At 43.8% G+C, this 19,644-nt stretch overlaps 1 protein-coding gene across 2 annotated transcripts in view; it reads left to right on the top strand.

Annotated features, from left to right (window-relative positions):
• The window catches only part of CACNB2 (calcium voltage-gated channel auxiliary subunit beta 2), a 383,897-nt gene that overhangs the window by 39,828 nt on the left and 324,425 nt on the right, over positions 1–19,644 (top strand). For both annotated transcript variants that reach the window (XM_073581859.1, XM_073581856.1), the window contains exon 2: positions 352–444. In XM_073581859.1, coding sequence (XP_073437960.1) covers positions 352–444 — 93 coding nt within the window. The remainder of the gene's footprint in view (positions 1–351; positions 445–19,644) is intronic.

The raw sequence follows: 19,644 nt of genomic DNA, 5'->3' as shown, positions 1-19,644 counted from the left end.
AGGAATGGCCTCCTTTTCTATAAGCTGGGCATTATGATTGTATAGCTTCCCACTGCTGGGTATCCATATTCCCAGCTATGGGAACCCGGGGAAGGTAAGTACTGAGTACTCTCCGATTTGTGTGATTTTACATGGGTGCTATCACCTGGGTACCAAAAAGTGGAATACCTCTGTTAGTTTTTCTGCCATTGTAGATATTGTAAAATACTAGATTATAAAAATAAAGGTATTTTTCTTTTACCTAATATTTATATCACATTTTCCAATTATACTATTTTTTGTTTTCATTAAAAATTGCAATGTATAAAAGAAAATGCATATAGAGCTAATAAACTTATGTGTATTTTTCAGACTTACGGAAAAGGAGCACGACGGAAAAATCGGTTCAAAGGCTCGGATGGCAGCACGTCTTCTGATACTACCTCAAATAGCTTCGTCCGACAGGTACTGCGACATTACTGCAATCAGAAATGCATTGATGTTTTTTTTACACCCCACAAGGATTTTAATAAACCAGTTGTGTAGTTTAAGGGATTTCTTATGGGAAGGGTCTCCTATTATAAGATAATCTGTGGAGTAAATTGTCAAATTCAGTAGGTTCAATTTTTCTCCAATTCCACCAATGGAGAAAAGAAGCATTACACGTTGCCCGCTGTAAAGATTGAGGTGCTTTTAGCTAAATTAACTTTCTTTAATGATTTTTTTTCCCCTTTACATAAACATTTTGGGGGGAATTTGGAAAGTTTTGGTTTCCATCATTGTTAAAAAAAAAAAAAAAAAAAGTGCAAAATTTGATTCATAGCGGTTCCCCACGAATATTTGCAACAAATTTATTTTTTTATTATGTGGTGTTCTTGATACTTTTTTATCTATTGTAGTGCAGCGGGGTTGGTGCAGTGTGACAGATAGGCAGGGACCACAGGAAAGTTCAAAGCAAATGTCTTTTAATGTCCAAAAAACTCACAAAAGAAACAGCACACGGAATCCTCTGGATCGCAGCTGAGCATCAAAACAGTCCTAATCCGAGACTGGTTGCCTTGGACGACTGCACCACCGTGTCATGCTGAGGGATGCCAGGGCTTTTGGCTCTGCTTGGCTCTGTGTTACCTCACACAGGCTGAGTTTTGCAGAGCCACCTGCTCTTCATACTTGCAAACCCTTTGCTGCAGGGTTTTTAAATGGGATCTGTGGCCATGAGACACTTGTAAGACCCGGCGTGGTCGGAACAACCTGCCCCTCTACCATCCTGTAGATCGCTCAAAAAATAAAAGCCCATGGCGGGTTTTCTTAAATCTGCCTTGGGCAAATAGCTTGCCCAAGACCAAAACTTACTTTTATTTTGCACTGCAATCACAGCTATAACTGTGACTGCAATGCACTCCAGCGGTCTTAGTGCACTTCTATGCGCATCCTGGGGACACATAGTGACCCTCACATATAACCCCTGTCACTGCCTCACACTATCAATCTATCTATTATCTATCTATTATTTATCTATTTATATATCTATTATCTATCTCATATCTATCTATCATCTATCTCATATTTATCTATCTGACTATCTGTCTCCGTATCTTTTATCTATCTATCTATCTATCTATCTATGTATCTACAGGGTGGCCATTTATATGGACACCTAAATAAAATGGGAATGGTTGGTGACCCAGATCGGCGCGCTGAATTTGCAGAATGGGCAAAACAAAAATTGGAACAGGACCCTCAGTTTACACAGAACATTATGTTCTGTGATGAGGCAAACCTTGTTTTGATGGGCCATTTATATGGATACACCTAAATAAAATGGGAATGGTGACAGTTTTCTTGCGTAGGGTGTCTTGCATTGAAATCTGCTGCAATGACCCGGGTACTGCGTTCACCAGACATCAACACAATTTCTATCCGCTCCTCACGTGTTAGCCTCTGCGACATGTCAATGGCTGTAAACAAAGAGAAACTTGTAAATAACTAATGAAAGAGTAAAGTTACGTTAAAACCAAGCACACCGTTGTTTTTCTTGTGAAATTCTCGATATGTTGGATGTGTCACATGACCCTCTTCCCATTGAAAAAAATTTGGATCCAAAATGGCAGACTTCTAAATGGCCATCATGGTCACCACCCATCTTGAAAAGTTTCCCCCCTCCCATATACTAATGTGCCACAAACAGGAAATTGATATCACCAACCATTCCCATTTTGTTTAGGTGTATCCATATAAATGGCCCACCCTGTATATATCTATTATCTATCTATCTATCTATCTATCTATCTATCTATCTATCTATCTATCTATCTATCCATCCATCCGTTATTGATAGTTTGATTTAATGTTTTTGCTTCCAGTGTAACTTTTTAGACAGCTTTGTCTTTGCCGGGTCCCTTTTGTGTAGTTGTATGATAAAGCGTAGAGATCTACTACATCATTTGTCATTCTCATCTTGTGCAGTTTGTCATGAATGTAACTAAATTGAGAAGTGGGGGAACGTCGGACGGGCAGGAATGCTATTTTGGGAGTTAGTTATTTAATATATTTTTTTCTTAATTAAAAATCCTTCTATTTCCCATGTACCCTGTGGTTATTGTAGGCCTGCAAAACAGCTCCAGGGCAGATCACAATTGACGTAGATTGATAATCACAACGGAGAATGAGCAAAAGTAAAATAAATAAAAAAATCAAGTTTGCTAAATACTATAAATGTAGTGTTTAGCTCAGGGATGTATCCACAGGATCTATCAGTTACATGGAACCTGTCATGTGCAAAAAATGCAATTTGCCTGCAGATATAGGGTCAATCTGTAGGTATATAGAGTTGAAATTCAACCTGCAGGGAGAAAATGAACTTACTGCACATCAAGTCTGTAGCCACTCAGTTTCCATTATCGGGGCAGAACATGAAGCGGGTACGGTCAGCACTCGCTAAATTGTGGGCGGCAGCTGTAATCACTTCCTGGAACTTTGACTGACAGTTGGTTCTGCCCACACGTGCTGCACAAGTACGTTTGCAGAGCAAGCTGTCAATCAAAGCGTCGGGGAGTGGTCCCTGGGATGATATAAGTTCATTTCTTTTCGTCAGCGGAGCTTTCATTACGGTGGCCAGGCAGCATTTTTCACGTTGAACACGCAGTGCGATCTGTAATAGAGCAAGAGGAGATGGACAGATTGATGCCGATTATACACACGGGAATAAAATCTCAGCTGCACTTTTCGGCACGGAAAATAGAGCCGTGCTGCTCCAGCTCTAATCACTGGTCACGTCCGGCTGCTATCAGAGGCGATAACAGGTGAACCTTGGGGGTGCCAGACATCAGACCCCCACCAATGTAATATCATGAGTCGCAACCTATCCTAAAGATATGTCATCACTCAGGGAACTTGTCCGCACTTTTCTTTCCATTTAGAAGCAGTTGTCTAGCTGTAGAAGCGCTTTTCCCCCCCAATAAGAATGATATTTTTTTTTGTAGAGATCTGATGCACCGATCATGAGAAGTGTGGCATAGAAGGCATTTGCAGCAAGGCTGGAGGTGCACAGGGGGCGTGTCAGTGCACAGGGGGCGTGTCAGTGCACTGGGACTGCTTCTCCTAAGTGCATTGACACCCCCCCAAAGCACTTCCAGCCTGATCTAGTACCCTTATGCTAACATTTTTATAACTATAAGAAAAGGTATTATTTATATTGGGGGACAAGCGCCTATACAGCTATACTGATACTCCCACATGTTAACTGTGCCAACTGGTTCCGTTAAAATCCCCTGTTTTTCTATACTTTTAGCATACTTGCCCATTTATGCCAAATGTGTAAAAAAATCATGGTCTCCACAGCAAGTTAAAACTTCTTTTGGTGGACATACCATTCTAACTTGCTTTTTAATTTGGCATTCGCTCTTTTTTAAATGGTACATCTTGTCATGATGGGATGCTTTTATGCTTTTTTGATAAAAAACTGTCTTTACTAAGTACCGAATGTTATTTTTATCTACTGTTACTGTTTATTTACTTACTGCAGGGTATATGCTCATTTTGCTTCTGTCTTAGGTTTTGTCTGCTAAATGGCTACTGTGTGAACATGCGTCTATATGTTTTGTGTTTGCCAAATTATACTCCGACTCATATTTTTTGGTTTTCCTCTCAATAATTGACAGCATTTTCTTGGAGGAGTGTGTAGACAACCATGGCTGTCAATCAAGGATTAGGACCGCCCGCTGGACTCCTAAGCATAGAAACAACAGAAATACAGTTATACAGGTTGCCAGTAGATTGTGTGGCATTTTCCTGGTAACAGATTCCATTTCTATATTTCAAATGAATGATGTCTGGAGCTAGTTGTAGCTGCAGTATATGAGATATAGGTGTGATTAGATTCCGTTACATCTCAATATTTCCTGCAGGCTGGCATAGTAAAATGGATTTGTCACCATACTATGCCTCTCCGTAAATGGGAAACAGGTCCACTGGACTATTAGCCCGATTGGGAAAATTAAACATTGTGCTTTATGAGTAATAGTCAATTTTGAAGAATACAGCACAAGGATAATTTAGTGATCATTTAGATTAAAAAAACCCAGTATACATATATTTATTTACAAAGGTGGTCGGAATGAAAATGGTGTATACAACACGTGTGCAAGACTTCTTTCCTACGTGAGCTAGTGCAATGAAGCTGGGTGCACTCTCCACACCGTCACATTGTGTACACCCAGGGGGGAAGTGTAGGCACCTTCGTGCACAAGGTTTCAAACGATTCTGAAATTCCAGGGGGGCAAGAATTAGTCATAGGGTGTCGGACTGCTCTAGGAGAGGAGATGCACCCCTGGACTATGAAGGGTAATTTACATACGTCGAGGACGGCAATAAAAATTGCCTGGTCTCACAGTGAAATGTGATTAAAGATCTAAATTATATTAGTGGCGATTTGTGAGGATTGAGAGAATCCGTCAGTAGTTTTCTTTTCAACTATGTAATCTGAAGGCAGCATGATATAGGGACAGAGACCCTGATTCCAGTGATGTATCAGTTAATTACTGGGTGCAGCTGGTGTGACAGTATCATTGCTTTCTCAGCTGCAGATCTAGCGGAGCTCGGAATGCTGAGTCCTGTATAGCCCCGCCCACACCACTGATTGGCTGCTTTCTGTGTACACTCTGAATTAACAGAAAGCTGCTAAGTAATCAGTGGTTGGGGCGAGGTTGGACTAGGAGGCATGAGATACCTAACCCTGTAGTGATAATCTCCTGCTGATAAAACACTGATTGTATTGACACTAAAACAAAGCCTAGTAAGAGACACATCTCTGAAACCAGTGTTGCTGCCCCTAAATCATGGTGCGCTTAGATTACATAGTAAAAAACGTCTGACAGGTTCCTTTAAACTTGGATGAGTAAAAAAGTAAATAAAAGTGTGAAGGGCTGATTTCTGATACAGATGGACTGACCGGAGCAGTAGGAAGAATGTCCGTCCTGCAAAATATTTCCAATCCTCCCAATTATTGCTGCGAGAAGAACAAGGGAACAGACAATATCCTACACTTACATAAAGGCCTAATGTTTCTTATTTCCTGAAATTTACTCAAAACAGAGGAGCGTAATGTTTAGTGCCGGCCGCATAATATCCAAGAGATGGAGATTTACCGGCAATTACGTTCCATTAACAATCATAGATGGCATTTAATGGGCATCTGGCCGCGATGTGAGCTTACAATGGGTCTAGGGAAATGTTAAGTCGCCATTTTCTGTTTTAAAGCAATATGTGGTCTTTAAAAAGCATTAAAGTGCCCTGTGATTTACCGATGTCACTCGGAGTGATTTCATTCTCATGAATAAATTATTTGGCTTCAATAAAACGGCTTCCACCACTTGGTCGCACTTGGAGGACTCCATTTATATCGCCACTAAAGACGAAAAGTATCATTGTTGCATTGTTGACGTTGACTGCCTAAAAACTAAAAGGCAGGTAGTTGTAACCACCTGCCTGTTGCGCCCAGCACCGATCTCTGCCATCACAGACGGTTCGTGCTGGTCGGGATATTTAGCGACTTCCGCTGGCATCACGTCTACAGAGCAGCAGCTTTCCTCCCACTCTTCTCTGTTGATGGGGTGTGACGGCCGACGTCATGCTGATTGTCATCTGGCTCCCTACTGCCTAACTACAAGGAGCCGACTGTCAATCAGCATCAGTCACACCCTGCCGACAGAGCAGCCTGGAAGAAGAAGAGCTGCTCTGATGACGAGGAGCAGATGAACGGTGCCAGCGGGTAGAACAGATTTCGGACTTGGAAGCCTTTATTTGTTGCTGTGTGGAGCTTTTGATATGTGACTTACATGCAGAAGTTCTTGTTTCTCGGAGCCGTTCACACTTGGATCTTCAGCGCATTGTCTGTATTCAGGGCCGGTTTTAGGCAAAGTGGGGCCCTAGGCAAAGATTAAAATGGGGCCCCAAAAGCTAACATATTGCACATCACACAGAAGCATTTTGGTTGTAGTTACATGTGCTGAGTTCAGGCCGCTAAATGAGTGTGATCGACAATATTGAAGTCGTTCAACACTTGTTTCCCGGCCTCTTTCCACCGTCTGAGAAAGAATGATGGGGACAGAACAATCACTAATGGATCACTAACAAATCACCATACAGTATCATGTTATCAGCAGCACATCTACAGTTTACACCCCATAGTCCTCCATATAATATAATGTGCCCCATAGTCCTCCATATAGTATAATACACTCCTCAGTCCTCCATATTGCATAATTCACTCCCCATAGTCCTCCATATTTTATAATACACTCCCTATAGTCCTCCATATAATATAATGTACTCCATAGTCCTCCATATAGTATAATAAACTCCTCAGTTCTCCATATTGCATAATTCACTCCCCATAGTCCTCCATATTTTATAATACACTCCCTATAGTCCTCCATATAATATAATGTACTCCATAGTCCTCCATATAGTATAATACACTCCTCAGTCCTCCATATAGTATAATACACTCCCCATAGTCCTCAATATAGTATAATACACTCCCCATAGTCCTCCATATATTAAAATACACTGCTCAGTCCACCATATAGTATAATACACTCCTCATAGTGCTCCATATAGTATAATGCACCGCCATAGTCATCCATGTAGTACAATTCACTTCCCATAGTATAATGCACACCATAGTTCATCATATAATGTATTCCCCATAGTCCTCAATACAGTATAATGCAGCCCACATAGAGCATAATGCAGCCACCCCACAGATTATAATGCAGCCCCGCCATACAATATAATGTAATCCCCATAGAATATAATGCAGCCCCCCTCTTATAGTATAATGCAGCCACCCCTTAGAGCATAATGCAGCTACCCCTCAGAGTATAATGCAGCTATTCCACAGAATATAATGTAACCCCCCCACAGAATATAATGCAGCCCCTCCATAGAATATATGGCAACCCCCTCATAGAGTATAATGCAGCCCCTTATATAGTATAATGTAGCCCTTCTCATATAGTATAATGCAGCCCCCATAGAATATAATAAAGCCCCCATACAATATAATCTAGCCCCCACAGATAATGCTGCCCCCCCATAGAATACAATGTAGCCTCCTCATATAGTATAATGTAGCCCCCTCATAGAGTATGATGCAATCACCGCCCATAGAATATAATAAATATAATACAGCCCCCCATAGAATATAATGTAGCCCCAAATAGAATAAAATACTGCCCACCTCCCCATAGAATATAATGTAAGCCCCCATATTATATAACACAGCCTCCCCCATAGATTATAATGTAAAATGTACCCCCTTGGTATATAACTCAGCTGCATAGTATAAAGCACAGCACCACCATGGTATATAGAACAGCCCACCATGGTATATAGCACAGTACCACATGGTATATAGCACAGCCCACCATGGTATATAGCCCAGCATGGTATGTAGCCCAGCACCACATGGTATATAGCCCATCATGGTGTATAGCCCAGCACCACATGGTATATAGCCCAGCACAGTATACAGCCCAGCATAGTATACAGCCCAGCACAGTATACAGCCCAGCATAGTATATAGCCAAGCACAGTATAGAGCCCAGCATAGTATAGAGCCCAGCATAGTATACAGCCCAGCATAGTATATAGCCCAGCATAGTATAGAGCCCAGCACAGTATATAGCCCAGCACAGTATATAGCCCAGCATAGTATACAGCCCAGCATAGTATATAGCCCAGCACAGTATACAGCCCAGTATACAGCCCAGTATAGTATATAGCCCAGCACAGTATACAGCTCAGCATGGTATATAGCCCAGCACAGTATACAGCCCAGCATTGTATATAGCCCAGCATAGTATATAGCCCACCATAGTATACAGCCCAGCATGGCATATAGCCCACCATAGTATACAGTCCAGCATGGTATACAGCCCAGCACAGTATACAGCCCAGTATAGTATATAGCCCAGCACAGTATACAGCTCAGCATGGTATATAGCCCAGCACAGTATACAGCCCAGCATTGTATATAGCCCAGCATAGTATATAGCCCACCATAGTATACAGCCCAGCATGGCATATAGCCCACCATAGTATACAGTCCAGCATGGTATACAGCCCAGCACAGTATACAGCCCAGCATGGTATATAGCCCAGCATAGTATATAGCCCACCATAGTATACAGCCCAGCATGGTATATAGCCCACCATAGTATACAGTCCAGCATGGTATACAGCCCAGCACAGTATACAGCCCAGCATGGTATATAGCCCAGCATAGTATGCAGCCCACCATAGTTTATAGCCCAGCATGGTATATAGCCCACCAATGCCACAATAGTATATAACGCAGCACAGTATACAGCCCAGCATGGTATAAAGCCCACCAATGCCACCATAGTATATAGCCCAGCACAGAGTATAGCCCAGCATAGCATATAGCCGCTCCCCCCCAGAATGGCCCCACAGTCCAGTACTCACACTGATATATTAAAAAAAACAGAAAACTATTCTCACCTTCTCCTTGTGCCCGCGCTGCTGGCTGCTCCTGTCTCCTGCTCTGCCGGCACACAGTGAGAGTGCGATGATGTCATCGCGCACCCGCTGTGTCAGAGGCAGAACGGGGAATGATGGGAGAGGGAGCGTTGGCTGACGCTCTCTCCTCCATTATTGCTTTGAACTGTACTGGCAGTCGCCGGTATAGTTCAATGCGGTGGCGGGGGGAGTCGGCACTGGGGGAAAGCGGGCCCCCTGCTTCAAGGGGCCCTATAGCAGCTGTGTGATGTGCCGCTAGCTGGGGGCCCCTGGGGGAGCAGGGGCCCTAGGCAGCTGCCTGGTCTGCCTGCCCCTAACGCCGGCCCTGTCTGTATTACAGATGTCAGCTAGACGTTGAGGAGCTGCTGCGAGTTCTCCGCTGTGTTTGCGCTTCCACTAATGTTTTCTGCATTGGCAAATCTAAAAAGTTTCCTCTCTTATGTCATTGTTTTTTAACTCGTCCTGTTATGGACTGACATAGCAAGCCATTGAAGTGATAACTATCTTTATTGAGTGGTTTGGATATGTTCTACCTTGACAAGTTAAATGGACTCTGAATTGAAAAGAAATCAAAGTGCGTAATATGTTTTAAGCAAAATGTTTCTGCCTTTTTAGGACGGGTGGGAAGCGCTCCCAAGGTATTGCAAAACTAGTTGGAGACAGCGAGCAATGGTGGATGGCTCGCCTGATGGTTTGATGTGACTATTTTACATTAGTCAGTGAAAAAATACACATGACAAAAGCTAATGCTTCCTCTAACACAACATTGGCTAAAATATAGTACACCTGTAAAGAACCGTGACCCTATGTAATCTTAAAGTGTTATACTCTTCTTGCCTCTTCTGGAGTGCAGCAATTCCCTGCCTTCCGACATCCTGTCTGCTGGGGGGCGGTGCGATCCTTATGATTGACAGTTCTGATCAGTGACATGGCGGTGCCACTTGGCCTAACTGTACTCTCATAAATTCTGCTTGCAGAGGTAACGTTCCCTCTGTAGCATCGGAGGAGCCCAAATGAAGTAGAATGTCCAGCTCTACAGCGTAGTGAAAAGCAAAGTTTTTTTCACCACAGACACATTCCAGAGAGAGGATAAAACATCAGCATGACAGGTTCCCTCTGTAGCATCGGAGGAGCGCAGAGGCACTGACTCTGCACAGATCCAGCAATCTGGCCAGCGCTTCAGAGCAGCGCTTGCCTAGGAAACTGGCCACCACTGATAGACTGAGGTGGTGGCCAGTATCATTGAGCAGTACACAACTGAATTACAAATCCTACTTTATTCCACAATGGAGAAAATATTGTTTTTACAAGCTCTTTGCAATTTTATCCATTTCAGAAATTGAGAACACGTATTTTTAATTAAAACAAATACACATCTCTCGAAAATAGTAGGTTTAACCACTTAAAGGGACTCTGTCAGCAGGTTTTTGTTATAGAATCTAAGAGCATCATTGTGTAGGGGCAGAGACCGTGATTCCAGCATTGTGTCACTTACTGGACTGCTTGATGTTGTTTAGATAGAATTCCTGTTTTCTCTGTTTTAGATGGTCAGAGTGCTGAGCTGTATATAACCCCGCCCATACTCCTGATTGGTAGCTTTCTGTGTATACTGTCAGCAAGCTGCCAATTGGTGGCGGGGGTGTGATTACACAGATTAGCTGGACTGCTTTACACAACACCTAGTCCTGCAGTGATAATCTCCTGCTGATAAAACACTAATTGTATTGAAACTACAGCAAGGTGCTGGGGAAGTGACACATCCCTGGAATCAGGATCTCTGCCCCTACATTATACTGCTCTCTGATTAAATAGCAAAAAACTGCTGTCAGATTTCCATTAACCCATTTTTTTCCACTGATTTTTTAAATAGATTTTTCATATTTGATGGCAATTGTTGATGGAAAAATGTTCGAGCATATTGAATATGTGACTGATCCTTTGTTCTCCTCGGAGATTTACTGCCTCTAGAGGAGTCTGGCAGCGACTTATTTTCCTCTCCCCATTAGGACCACATCTGCACTCATCCAAGAATGGGGAAGTTGGGAGAAAAAGATTTTGTACGATAAAGTTAAAATGTCCTCGAAAGGCCTCATAATTTACCTACATGTCAATCTTCAGAAGCACAACGCCCCCTGCAAAGCAGGAAGTTGGGACTCCTGACAAAGAAGTTCTGACAACCCCTTTAACTTTTTTAAATTATAAACTTTTTTTTTTGTACACATTGGACATTTCACTAATAAGACCTAGCGGCATAAACCTAATAATATTTTGTATATGGAGTTTTTTCTAGAAACCTCTAAATTGCTGCAGAACACGAAGATCTGAGTAAGCTGGCCAAAAAATATATATTTTTGTAATGAAATGCATGTGATTCTAGGTAAATTGATATAATTAGAGCTTTCACACTTTTCAATAACGATGATTCATTCTAGTTATCGGGTAGGTGCCGAGAACCTCGGACGCCACGACCATTGGCTGCAGTGTTACTATATAAAGCCGCACATCTATTATATCCAGCAGAGATTTGCTTGACATTGACTTTAGTCTATTGGAGAACTGGGGCTGTAATATTCATTGTAAAGACTTGGTTTAAAGAGAAACCGTTATTTTAATTTTTGTTTCAGCAATTAATAATACTCATGAAAATAACCAACTTTGTAATGTATCTCATCAGAGATATTCCTTTCTGTCTCCTCCTGGACTGATCTTTCACTCTCAATTCATGAGTAAAATCTGTATTCAGTAAAGACAGACTTTCCCATTACTGAGATAGGAGATGACAGTTCGAACTTTATTAGCACTGACTGCCATCTCTTATCTCAGTAATGTTGTAAGGGCCCCGTCACACATAGCGACTCACCTGCGATCCCGACAACGATATGAACTTGTCCGGATCGCTGGTGTGTCGCTACATGATCGCTGGTGAGCTGCCAAACAGACAGCTTCACCAGCAATCAGCACCAGCGACGACGAGCGCGCGTGTCGCTGTGTACCTTAGATACCAGCGTGCTGGTGCAGGGAGCTGGTAACCAAGGTAAACAGCGGGTTTCTAAGCGCCGCGCGGCACTTAGAAACCCGCTGTTTACCTTGGTTACCAGCTCGCTGGTTGTTGCTCTCCCGCCTGCCGGCCAGCGGGAGACCAACGACCCAAAAAAAGTCCAGAGCTTTCAAGAACGATCAACGATACCCGGCAGGGGGGCCGGTCGCTGATAGATGTCACACACAGCGATCTCGCTGGTGTGATCGCTGTTGCGTCACAAAACTTGTGACTCAGCAGTGATCTCGCTAGCGAGATTACTGTGTGTGACGGGGGCTTAAGGGGGTGAACAGGAAGAGTGTCATCGGTCGGAAATACACTCTGGAGCCAGGACTATCGGGGCCGTCATCACTGTTGCAGGAAGGTGACTTACCTGGGCGGGGAGAGCTCGAGCACTTGATTGAAAGGAGCGTGAGAGACTTAAAAGAAGGGAAGCGTGGGAAGAAAGGGGACTTGGCGAGAAGGCGACTACAGAGCAGGACAAAGGTTGAATCCCTCTCCTCAACTACCGCCACTGACGCCAGCCCTTTACAGACTGTCCTCCTTTCATACCCTTTACCCAGTGTCCCTCCACAAACGAGACCCGTGACGAGTAGTGCAGCAGACGTACCGGCTGTTCCTGAACGTTGTGATTCTGTATGAGGCCTTGTTACCTCTGCGGCCTGTTCAGCAGCGTGCTCCCGGTGTACCGCGTCACAATTTAGAAACCCACAGAAGGAACTGTATTCCCTCTCCAATGGACCCAATTTCAATTGACCCAAGACCAACGGATCTGGAAACTTCGGCACGGTCAGGAGACAGTGCATCTCGTTTCTACACAGCAGAGCCAGAGACTTTGTTCACGGACTGCGATGCCATCGGGAACTGTTTCAACCACTCCCCAACAAGAACTCCAACCGATAAGTCATTACCTTCACTTTTCCCCTTCTTGTTGTGTATATTGTATAGTTCACTATTTGCCTTAACACCTCCCTGCGCGGAGGTTTCCTTGAATTCATATTTAGTAATTGCTTAAGTAAACTTTTGTTAACCCCTTCTCTGCCTCCTGCTGTTTGATGCATCCTACGAACCTTAACAAGGCCGGGGTCAGACATATGAGAAACTCGCACGAGTCTCGCTTGTCAATATGTAGAAAGACATGTAGCCGCACGCTCCTGTCCGAGCTGGTGGCAGTGTCGGGTATTGACATGCGAGACTCGTGCGAGTTTCTCGCATGTCTGACCCCGGCCTAATGGGAAAATCTGTATTCACAGAATAATTTAGAATCTTGAGAATGCAAGATCATTGCAGGAAGGGAAAGAAGCAGATTTCTTTGATAAGATATAGTGGGGAAAATAAGCATTTGATACTCTGCTGATTTTGCAAGTTTACCCACCTACAAAGAATATAGAGGTCTGTAATTCTTATCGTAGATACACTGCAACTGTGAGAAACAGAATCTAAAAATGAAAAAACAGAAAATCACATTGTATGAATTTTACATATTAATTAGCATTTTATTACATGAAATAAGTATTTGATACAATAGATAACCTGAAATTAATATTTGGTAGAGGAACCTTTGTTTGCAATTATGGAAGCATTTCCTGTAGTTTTTAAGGGGAGGGTTCTTCCCTCCCTTTGAAAAAGCGCTGGCGAAACGCGCGTCGGGGCTGTGTGGGGCATTCCATTTCACCACAACATGGGTAAGTGGCAGATCTTATTTTTTACTAGAGACTAATTGTTACTTCTGGGACACATGTGGGAACCTGGGCATTGTAATCTGCTTAACCTGACTAGGTACTATTTATAAAATTTGCACTATATGTAATTTTCATTATGCCGATACATCTGTAACCAGTATTTCCTTTTCTTCTTTCTTTACTGTTTTGTGTCCCTCTATGCACTGAATCTTCTTCACAAGGTCTGTTGAACTTTCTGCTAGTTCACACTCACCACTGATCACCTACATATTTTATTAATACCCGGTGATTCTGAACCCATATATGATATTTTCTATGGCTTATCCCCCTACTGTTTGTTCCTCCTTTGCTTCAAGACCTATTGTTTTGGTATTTGATATTTTATGTACTTTATTGAATAAACTTCATCTTTTATTTCATCTTTGTGGTTTACGGCTACTCTCTTTTCTCCTCTATGTTGGCGCATAAGTAAGCATAATAAATAAAACAGTATCCGGGAAAACCTTTAGTCCCTACCTATGGCTTTGCTATGGCTTTCCAGATTTAACCCATTTAACAGATTTTTCAGAGTGACATGTTGGTGATGTTTTTCTTTTGATCCTGCACCTGTCCATTCATGAGATACGGCCCTCTTTTCTCTGTATATAAATTTTGCTTTGTTTGCCAAGTGGGTGTCGACTGCTATTATCGGTGGGCGTCGTCTCATAACCACGTTCCCATGGATAAGAAGACAACATTTATATACAAGGAAAAAAAGACAATATCTCATAACAGTGAGGCAGAGGATAAAAAAATGCAATGCCAGATTGAAGTGAACTGTTGTAACATTTACTCCAGACAGGTCCTCTTTAAAACTAAGTGAAACCAGCCCACAGACTGACATCTCTGTAAACTTTAAAGAGCCTTAATTTTAAATCATTTATCAAATGCACCTACACATCACTTTGCACAAGACTATACACCATATATGTCTTGGCCATTTTTGACTGTTCCCGCTGGATCAGCTGCCGGAGCCTGATCAATAAATGACCAACTCATTCTTAAAAGGAGGTGAAGTGGGAGGTAAGTTTTGCACCATCTTAAGCCCAGACAAATTATTTTTTGGGTCAATAGGAGAAGGGAGAACGTTGGGACATATGCTTTAGACTTATGTTTAGAACGTACTGTTTCTTCTCGGAGAAACCGCCATGTTGGTGTAGAGAGACTGACCTATTAGCAGTGCCCTCCGGGAAAAAATTATGTAAAATTAGTTCCATTCATAGAAGAAGAAAGTTAGACCTGTAGTGCATATATGGAGTTTTCCACCCTATATAGCTAGCCATACCCATGAGTTTACTAAACATTCTTACAGCAGACAACAACCACTCCTAACTCCCACATACACATGAGTATTTGGCACAGCCAAGTATCCATGTATTTTCAATGGAGAAAGAGGAGAAAGCTGCTGCCAGATTACTCCGGCAGTGGCCCATCTTCCCTGAAAAAAAATAATGACCTATTTCTTCTGTCCCCCAACATCATCTGTCAGGGATAAGTTAGGAGGCCCCCATGCACAACAGATGGTCATCCAAAGATCGCGGGATCTGAAGACTCTTTTCTAATGTATATGGTGATTATAAGTCAGTGCCAAAGGGCACCAAGTTTGAAACCAAGTTTGCACATCTAAGCTATCATGCAGCACCTGGGGAGGTACACGTGAAAGGCAGGTGAGTTTGAACATTTTATATATGCTTTAGCTAGCAAGTTTAGTACCACGTGTACTGCCCTGATGGTGTCCCTTGGTCTAGTCGCTGGTATGCAGCCCATAACCTGTAATGGCTCGAAGTCCTGATAACCCTCAGTCTGTCTCGTACTTTTATTACATTCCCGTACTCTGTGCCATTTTTTTGTTATCATGATATTTAGACATAATGAATTGCACTGGACACCGGGCAGCATTTCTACAGGGAGACCAAATGATCTCCGCGTGTTTCTTTGCTTAGCAAATAGCTGCTAATACTATATATGCAGTAAATGATAAATAATTCGAGGAAAACTGGACGTCTCTGGTCCATACTCGGGACATCACATAGCACAATGCAAATACAATATTTCCATGTCATAGCTATAATCTGATACAGTCATATGTTAAAGTTTGGGCACCCCTATTAATGTTAACCTTTTTTCTTTATAACAATTTTGGGTTTTGCAACAGCTATTTCAGTTTCATATATCTAATAACTGATGGACTCAGTTATATTTCTGGATTCAAATGAGGTTTATTGTACTAACAGAAAATGTGCAATCTGCATTTAAACAAAATTTGACCGGTGCAAATGTATGGGCACCCTTATCATTTTCTTGATTTGAACACTCCTAACTACTTTTTACTGACTTCCTGAAGCACTAAATTGGTTTTGTAACCTCATTGAGCTTTGAACTTCATAGCCAGGTGTATCAAATCATGAGAAAAGGTATTTAAGGTGGCCACTTGCAAGTAGTTCTCCTATTTGATTCTCCTATGAAGAGTGGCATCATGGGCTCCTCAAAACAACTCTCAAAGGATCTGAAAACAAAGATTATTCAACATAGCTTTTCAGGGGAAGGATACAAAAAGTTGTCTCAGAGATTAAGGCTGTGTGCACACGATGCAGATTTGTAGCGGATCCGCAGCGGATTTTACCGCGCAGAAACGTTGCATTTCTGCATTGTGATGTACAGTAGCCTTAAAATCAATCTAAAAAAAAAAACGCTGTGCAGACGCTGCGGATTTTTCCATGCGGTTTTCCCGCGGTACAAAATCTGCAGCATGTTACTTCTTTTGTGCGGTTTTCCATCTCCCCTGTCACCAAATCCGCAGGGGGAAAACCGCGATGGAAAACCGCACAAAAACCACATGAAAACCGCATGAAAAATGGAAGAAATCCACAGGAAAAATGCAGGTCATTTGACCTGCGGATTTCTTCCATTCTGCGCGGAAAAATCCGCAGGGCCAAAAAGTACGTCTGCACTCACCCTTAACCTGTCAGTTTCCACTGTGAGGACCACCTCCAAAGACCGGCAGCATCATCTTGCTGCAGATGGTGTCACTGTGCATCGGTCAGCAATACAACGCATTTTGCACAAGGAGAAGCTGTATGGGAGAGTGATGCGAAAGAAGCCGTTTCTGCAAGCACGCCACAAACAGAGTCGCCTGAGGTATGCAAAAGCACATTTGGACAAGCCAGTTACATATTGGAAGAAGGTCCTGTGGACTGATGAAACACAGATTGAGTTGTTCGGTCATACAAAAAGGCGTTATGCATGGAGCCTAATAAACACAGCATTCCAAGAAAAACACTTGCTACCCACAGTAAAATTTGGTGGAGGTTCCATCATGCTTTGGGGGCTGTGTGGCCAATGCCGACATCGGGAATCTTGTTAAAGTTGAGGGTCGCATGGATTCAACTCAGTATCAGCAGATTTTTGACAATAATGTGCAAGAATCAGTGACGAAGTTGAAGTTACGCAGGGGATGGATATTTCAGCAAGACAATGATCCAAAACACCGCTCCAAATCTACTCATTCATGCAGAGGAACAATTACAATGTTCTGGAATGGCCATCCCAGTCCCCAGACCTGAATATCATTGAACATCTGTGGGATGATTTGAAGCGGGCTGTCCATGCTCGGCGACCATCAAACTTAACTGAACTGGAATTGTTTTGTAAACAGGAATGGTCACAAATACCTTCATCCAGGATCCAGGAACTCATTAATAGCTACAGGAAGCGACTAGAGGCTGTTATTTTTGCAAAAGGAGGATCTACGAAATATTAATGTCACTTTTATGTTGAGGTGCCCATACTTTTGCACCGGTCAAATTTTGTTTAACCCCTTTCTGCCATGAGACGTACTATCCCGTCCTTGTGCCCTGGGACTTAATTCCCAGGGACGGGATAGTACGTCATGGCATTTAATGCGACATCGCGACTTCAGTCGCGATGATCGCATTAAAATTCCAACGCCATCCTACCTTATGGTAGATGGCCTCGGGATCCAGGGGTCTGTCGCCGCCCTCCCTCCCGATCGCTGTGATTGGCTGTTGAAATCGAAACAGCCAATCACAGCGCTTCTCATTGTTTCAGCCAATCGGCGCGGCTGAACAATGATGTGCTAGGCTGGGATCGAGTACCGATGTACTCGATCCTGGATCCGATGCCTGGCAACGCCAGGCACCGGCAAAGCCCCCCCGGATTGGCGCGATCGCCGATCGCATCGATCGCGCCAATCGCAGGGCACAGCGGCGCCATAGCGCCGCTCTGCCCTGCCAGTATCGGTCCAGATCGGTGCTGTGTTAGCACCGATCCTAGGCAGGGACCTGATACAGGCCCAGTAGGGCCTGCAGGAGCTGGTTGGCGCGATCGATTAGATCGGCGATCGCGCCAACCACAGGGCACAGCAGCTGTCACTCTGTGACCGCTGTGTGCCCTCCTGATGACCTGGGCATGACCTGCCTTTGAATCGGAGCTGTGAGCTCCGATCCTAGGTGGTTGCCATGGTCACCAGGCAGTGCAGGGATTGGTGGATCGATATTATCATTCGATCCCACCAATGGCAGGTCACAGCATGCATGTGACCGCTCTGTGACCTGCCCCTGACCAGCTTGTGACCTGTATGACAGCTATGCAGGGGGTCCTCACACTAGCTGAGGATTCCCTAGAGAGCGGTCATACGTCTGGATCTCCTGGTGTGCTGGGTATTGTGGTGCCACAGCAGCTTGTAGCATCACAATACCTGCTAAAGAAAGAAGAAAGAAAACCCTACAACTGTAAGTATTGCCTGATCCCCGATCCCTGCCCAATCTAGCTTCATCCCCCCAATCTAGCTTCATCCCCCCCAATCCCCCTTCCCCCTACCCCCTCTTTTTACCCCCCTCCACCCCCCCTTTGCGCCACCTCCGTGCGCACATTTAGCAGCTGCCGAGCATTGATTGGTGACGTAGTTCACCAATCAACACTCGTGCTTGCTTTTTGTCTCTAAGCCCCCTTTGCGCCAGCTCCGTATTTGCATCCTACAGCCGCCAAACTTTGATAAGTTGACATAGTTCACTTATCATAGCTTGTGCTTGCTGATTTCCTTTTTTTTTTCACCCCCTCTTTGCGCCACCTGACTACAAGCGTAAGTGCTAATCCCTGTCCGATCTCTCTTCATCCCCACCCTTCCCCCTTCCCCCTCTTTTTACCCCCTCAATCCCCCTTTGCGTCGCCTCTGTGCCCACATTTAGCAGCCCCCTTTGCGCCACTCCGTATTTGCATCCCACAGCCGCCAAACTGTGATAAGTGACATAGTTCACTTATCATAGCTTGTGCTTGCTGATTTCCTTTTTTTTTCACCCCCTCTTTGCGCCACCTGACTACAAGCGTAAGTGCTAATCCCTGTATGATCTCTCTTCATCCCCACCCTTCCCCCTTCCCCCTCTTTTTACCCCCTCAATCCCCTTTGCGTCGCCTCTGTGCCCACATTTAGCAGCCCCCTTTGCGCCACTCCGTATTCGCATCCCACAGCCGCCAAACTGTGATAAGTGACATAGTTCACTTATCATAGCTTGTGCCTGCTGATTTCCTTTTTTAAAACCCCCTCTTTACGCCACCTAACTACAAGTGTAAGTGCTAATCCCTGATCCCTGTCCGATCTCTCTTCATCCCCCCATCCCCCACTTTTTACCCCCTCCATCCCCCTTTGTGCCACCTCTGTGCGCACATTTAGCAGCCCCCTTAGCGCCAACTCCTTATTCGCATCGCACAGCCGCCAAACTGTGATAAGTGACATAGTTTACTTATCAGAGCTTGTGCCTGCTGATTTCCTTTTTTTCACCCCCCCTTGCACCACACCTGTACGCACACCCAGCAGCCGCCACTGAACTTTGATAAGTGACACCGTTC

The sequence above is a fragment of the Dendrobates tinctorius genome, unplaced genomic scaffold, assembly GCF_039654945.1.
Source record: "Dendrobates tinctorius isolate UK_male_01 unplaced genomic scaffold, ASM3965494v1 ptg000070l, whole genome shotgun sequence".
Classification (NCBI taxonomy): domain Eukaryota; kingdom Metazoa; phylum Chordata; class Amphibia; order Anura; family Dendrobatidae; genus Dendrobates; species Dendrobates tinctorius.
This window is presented reverse-complemented; position numbering and strand designations above follow the sequence as displayed.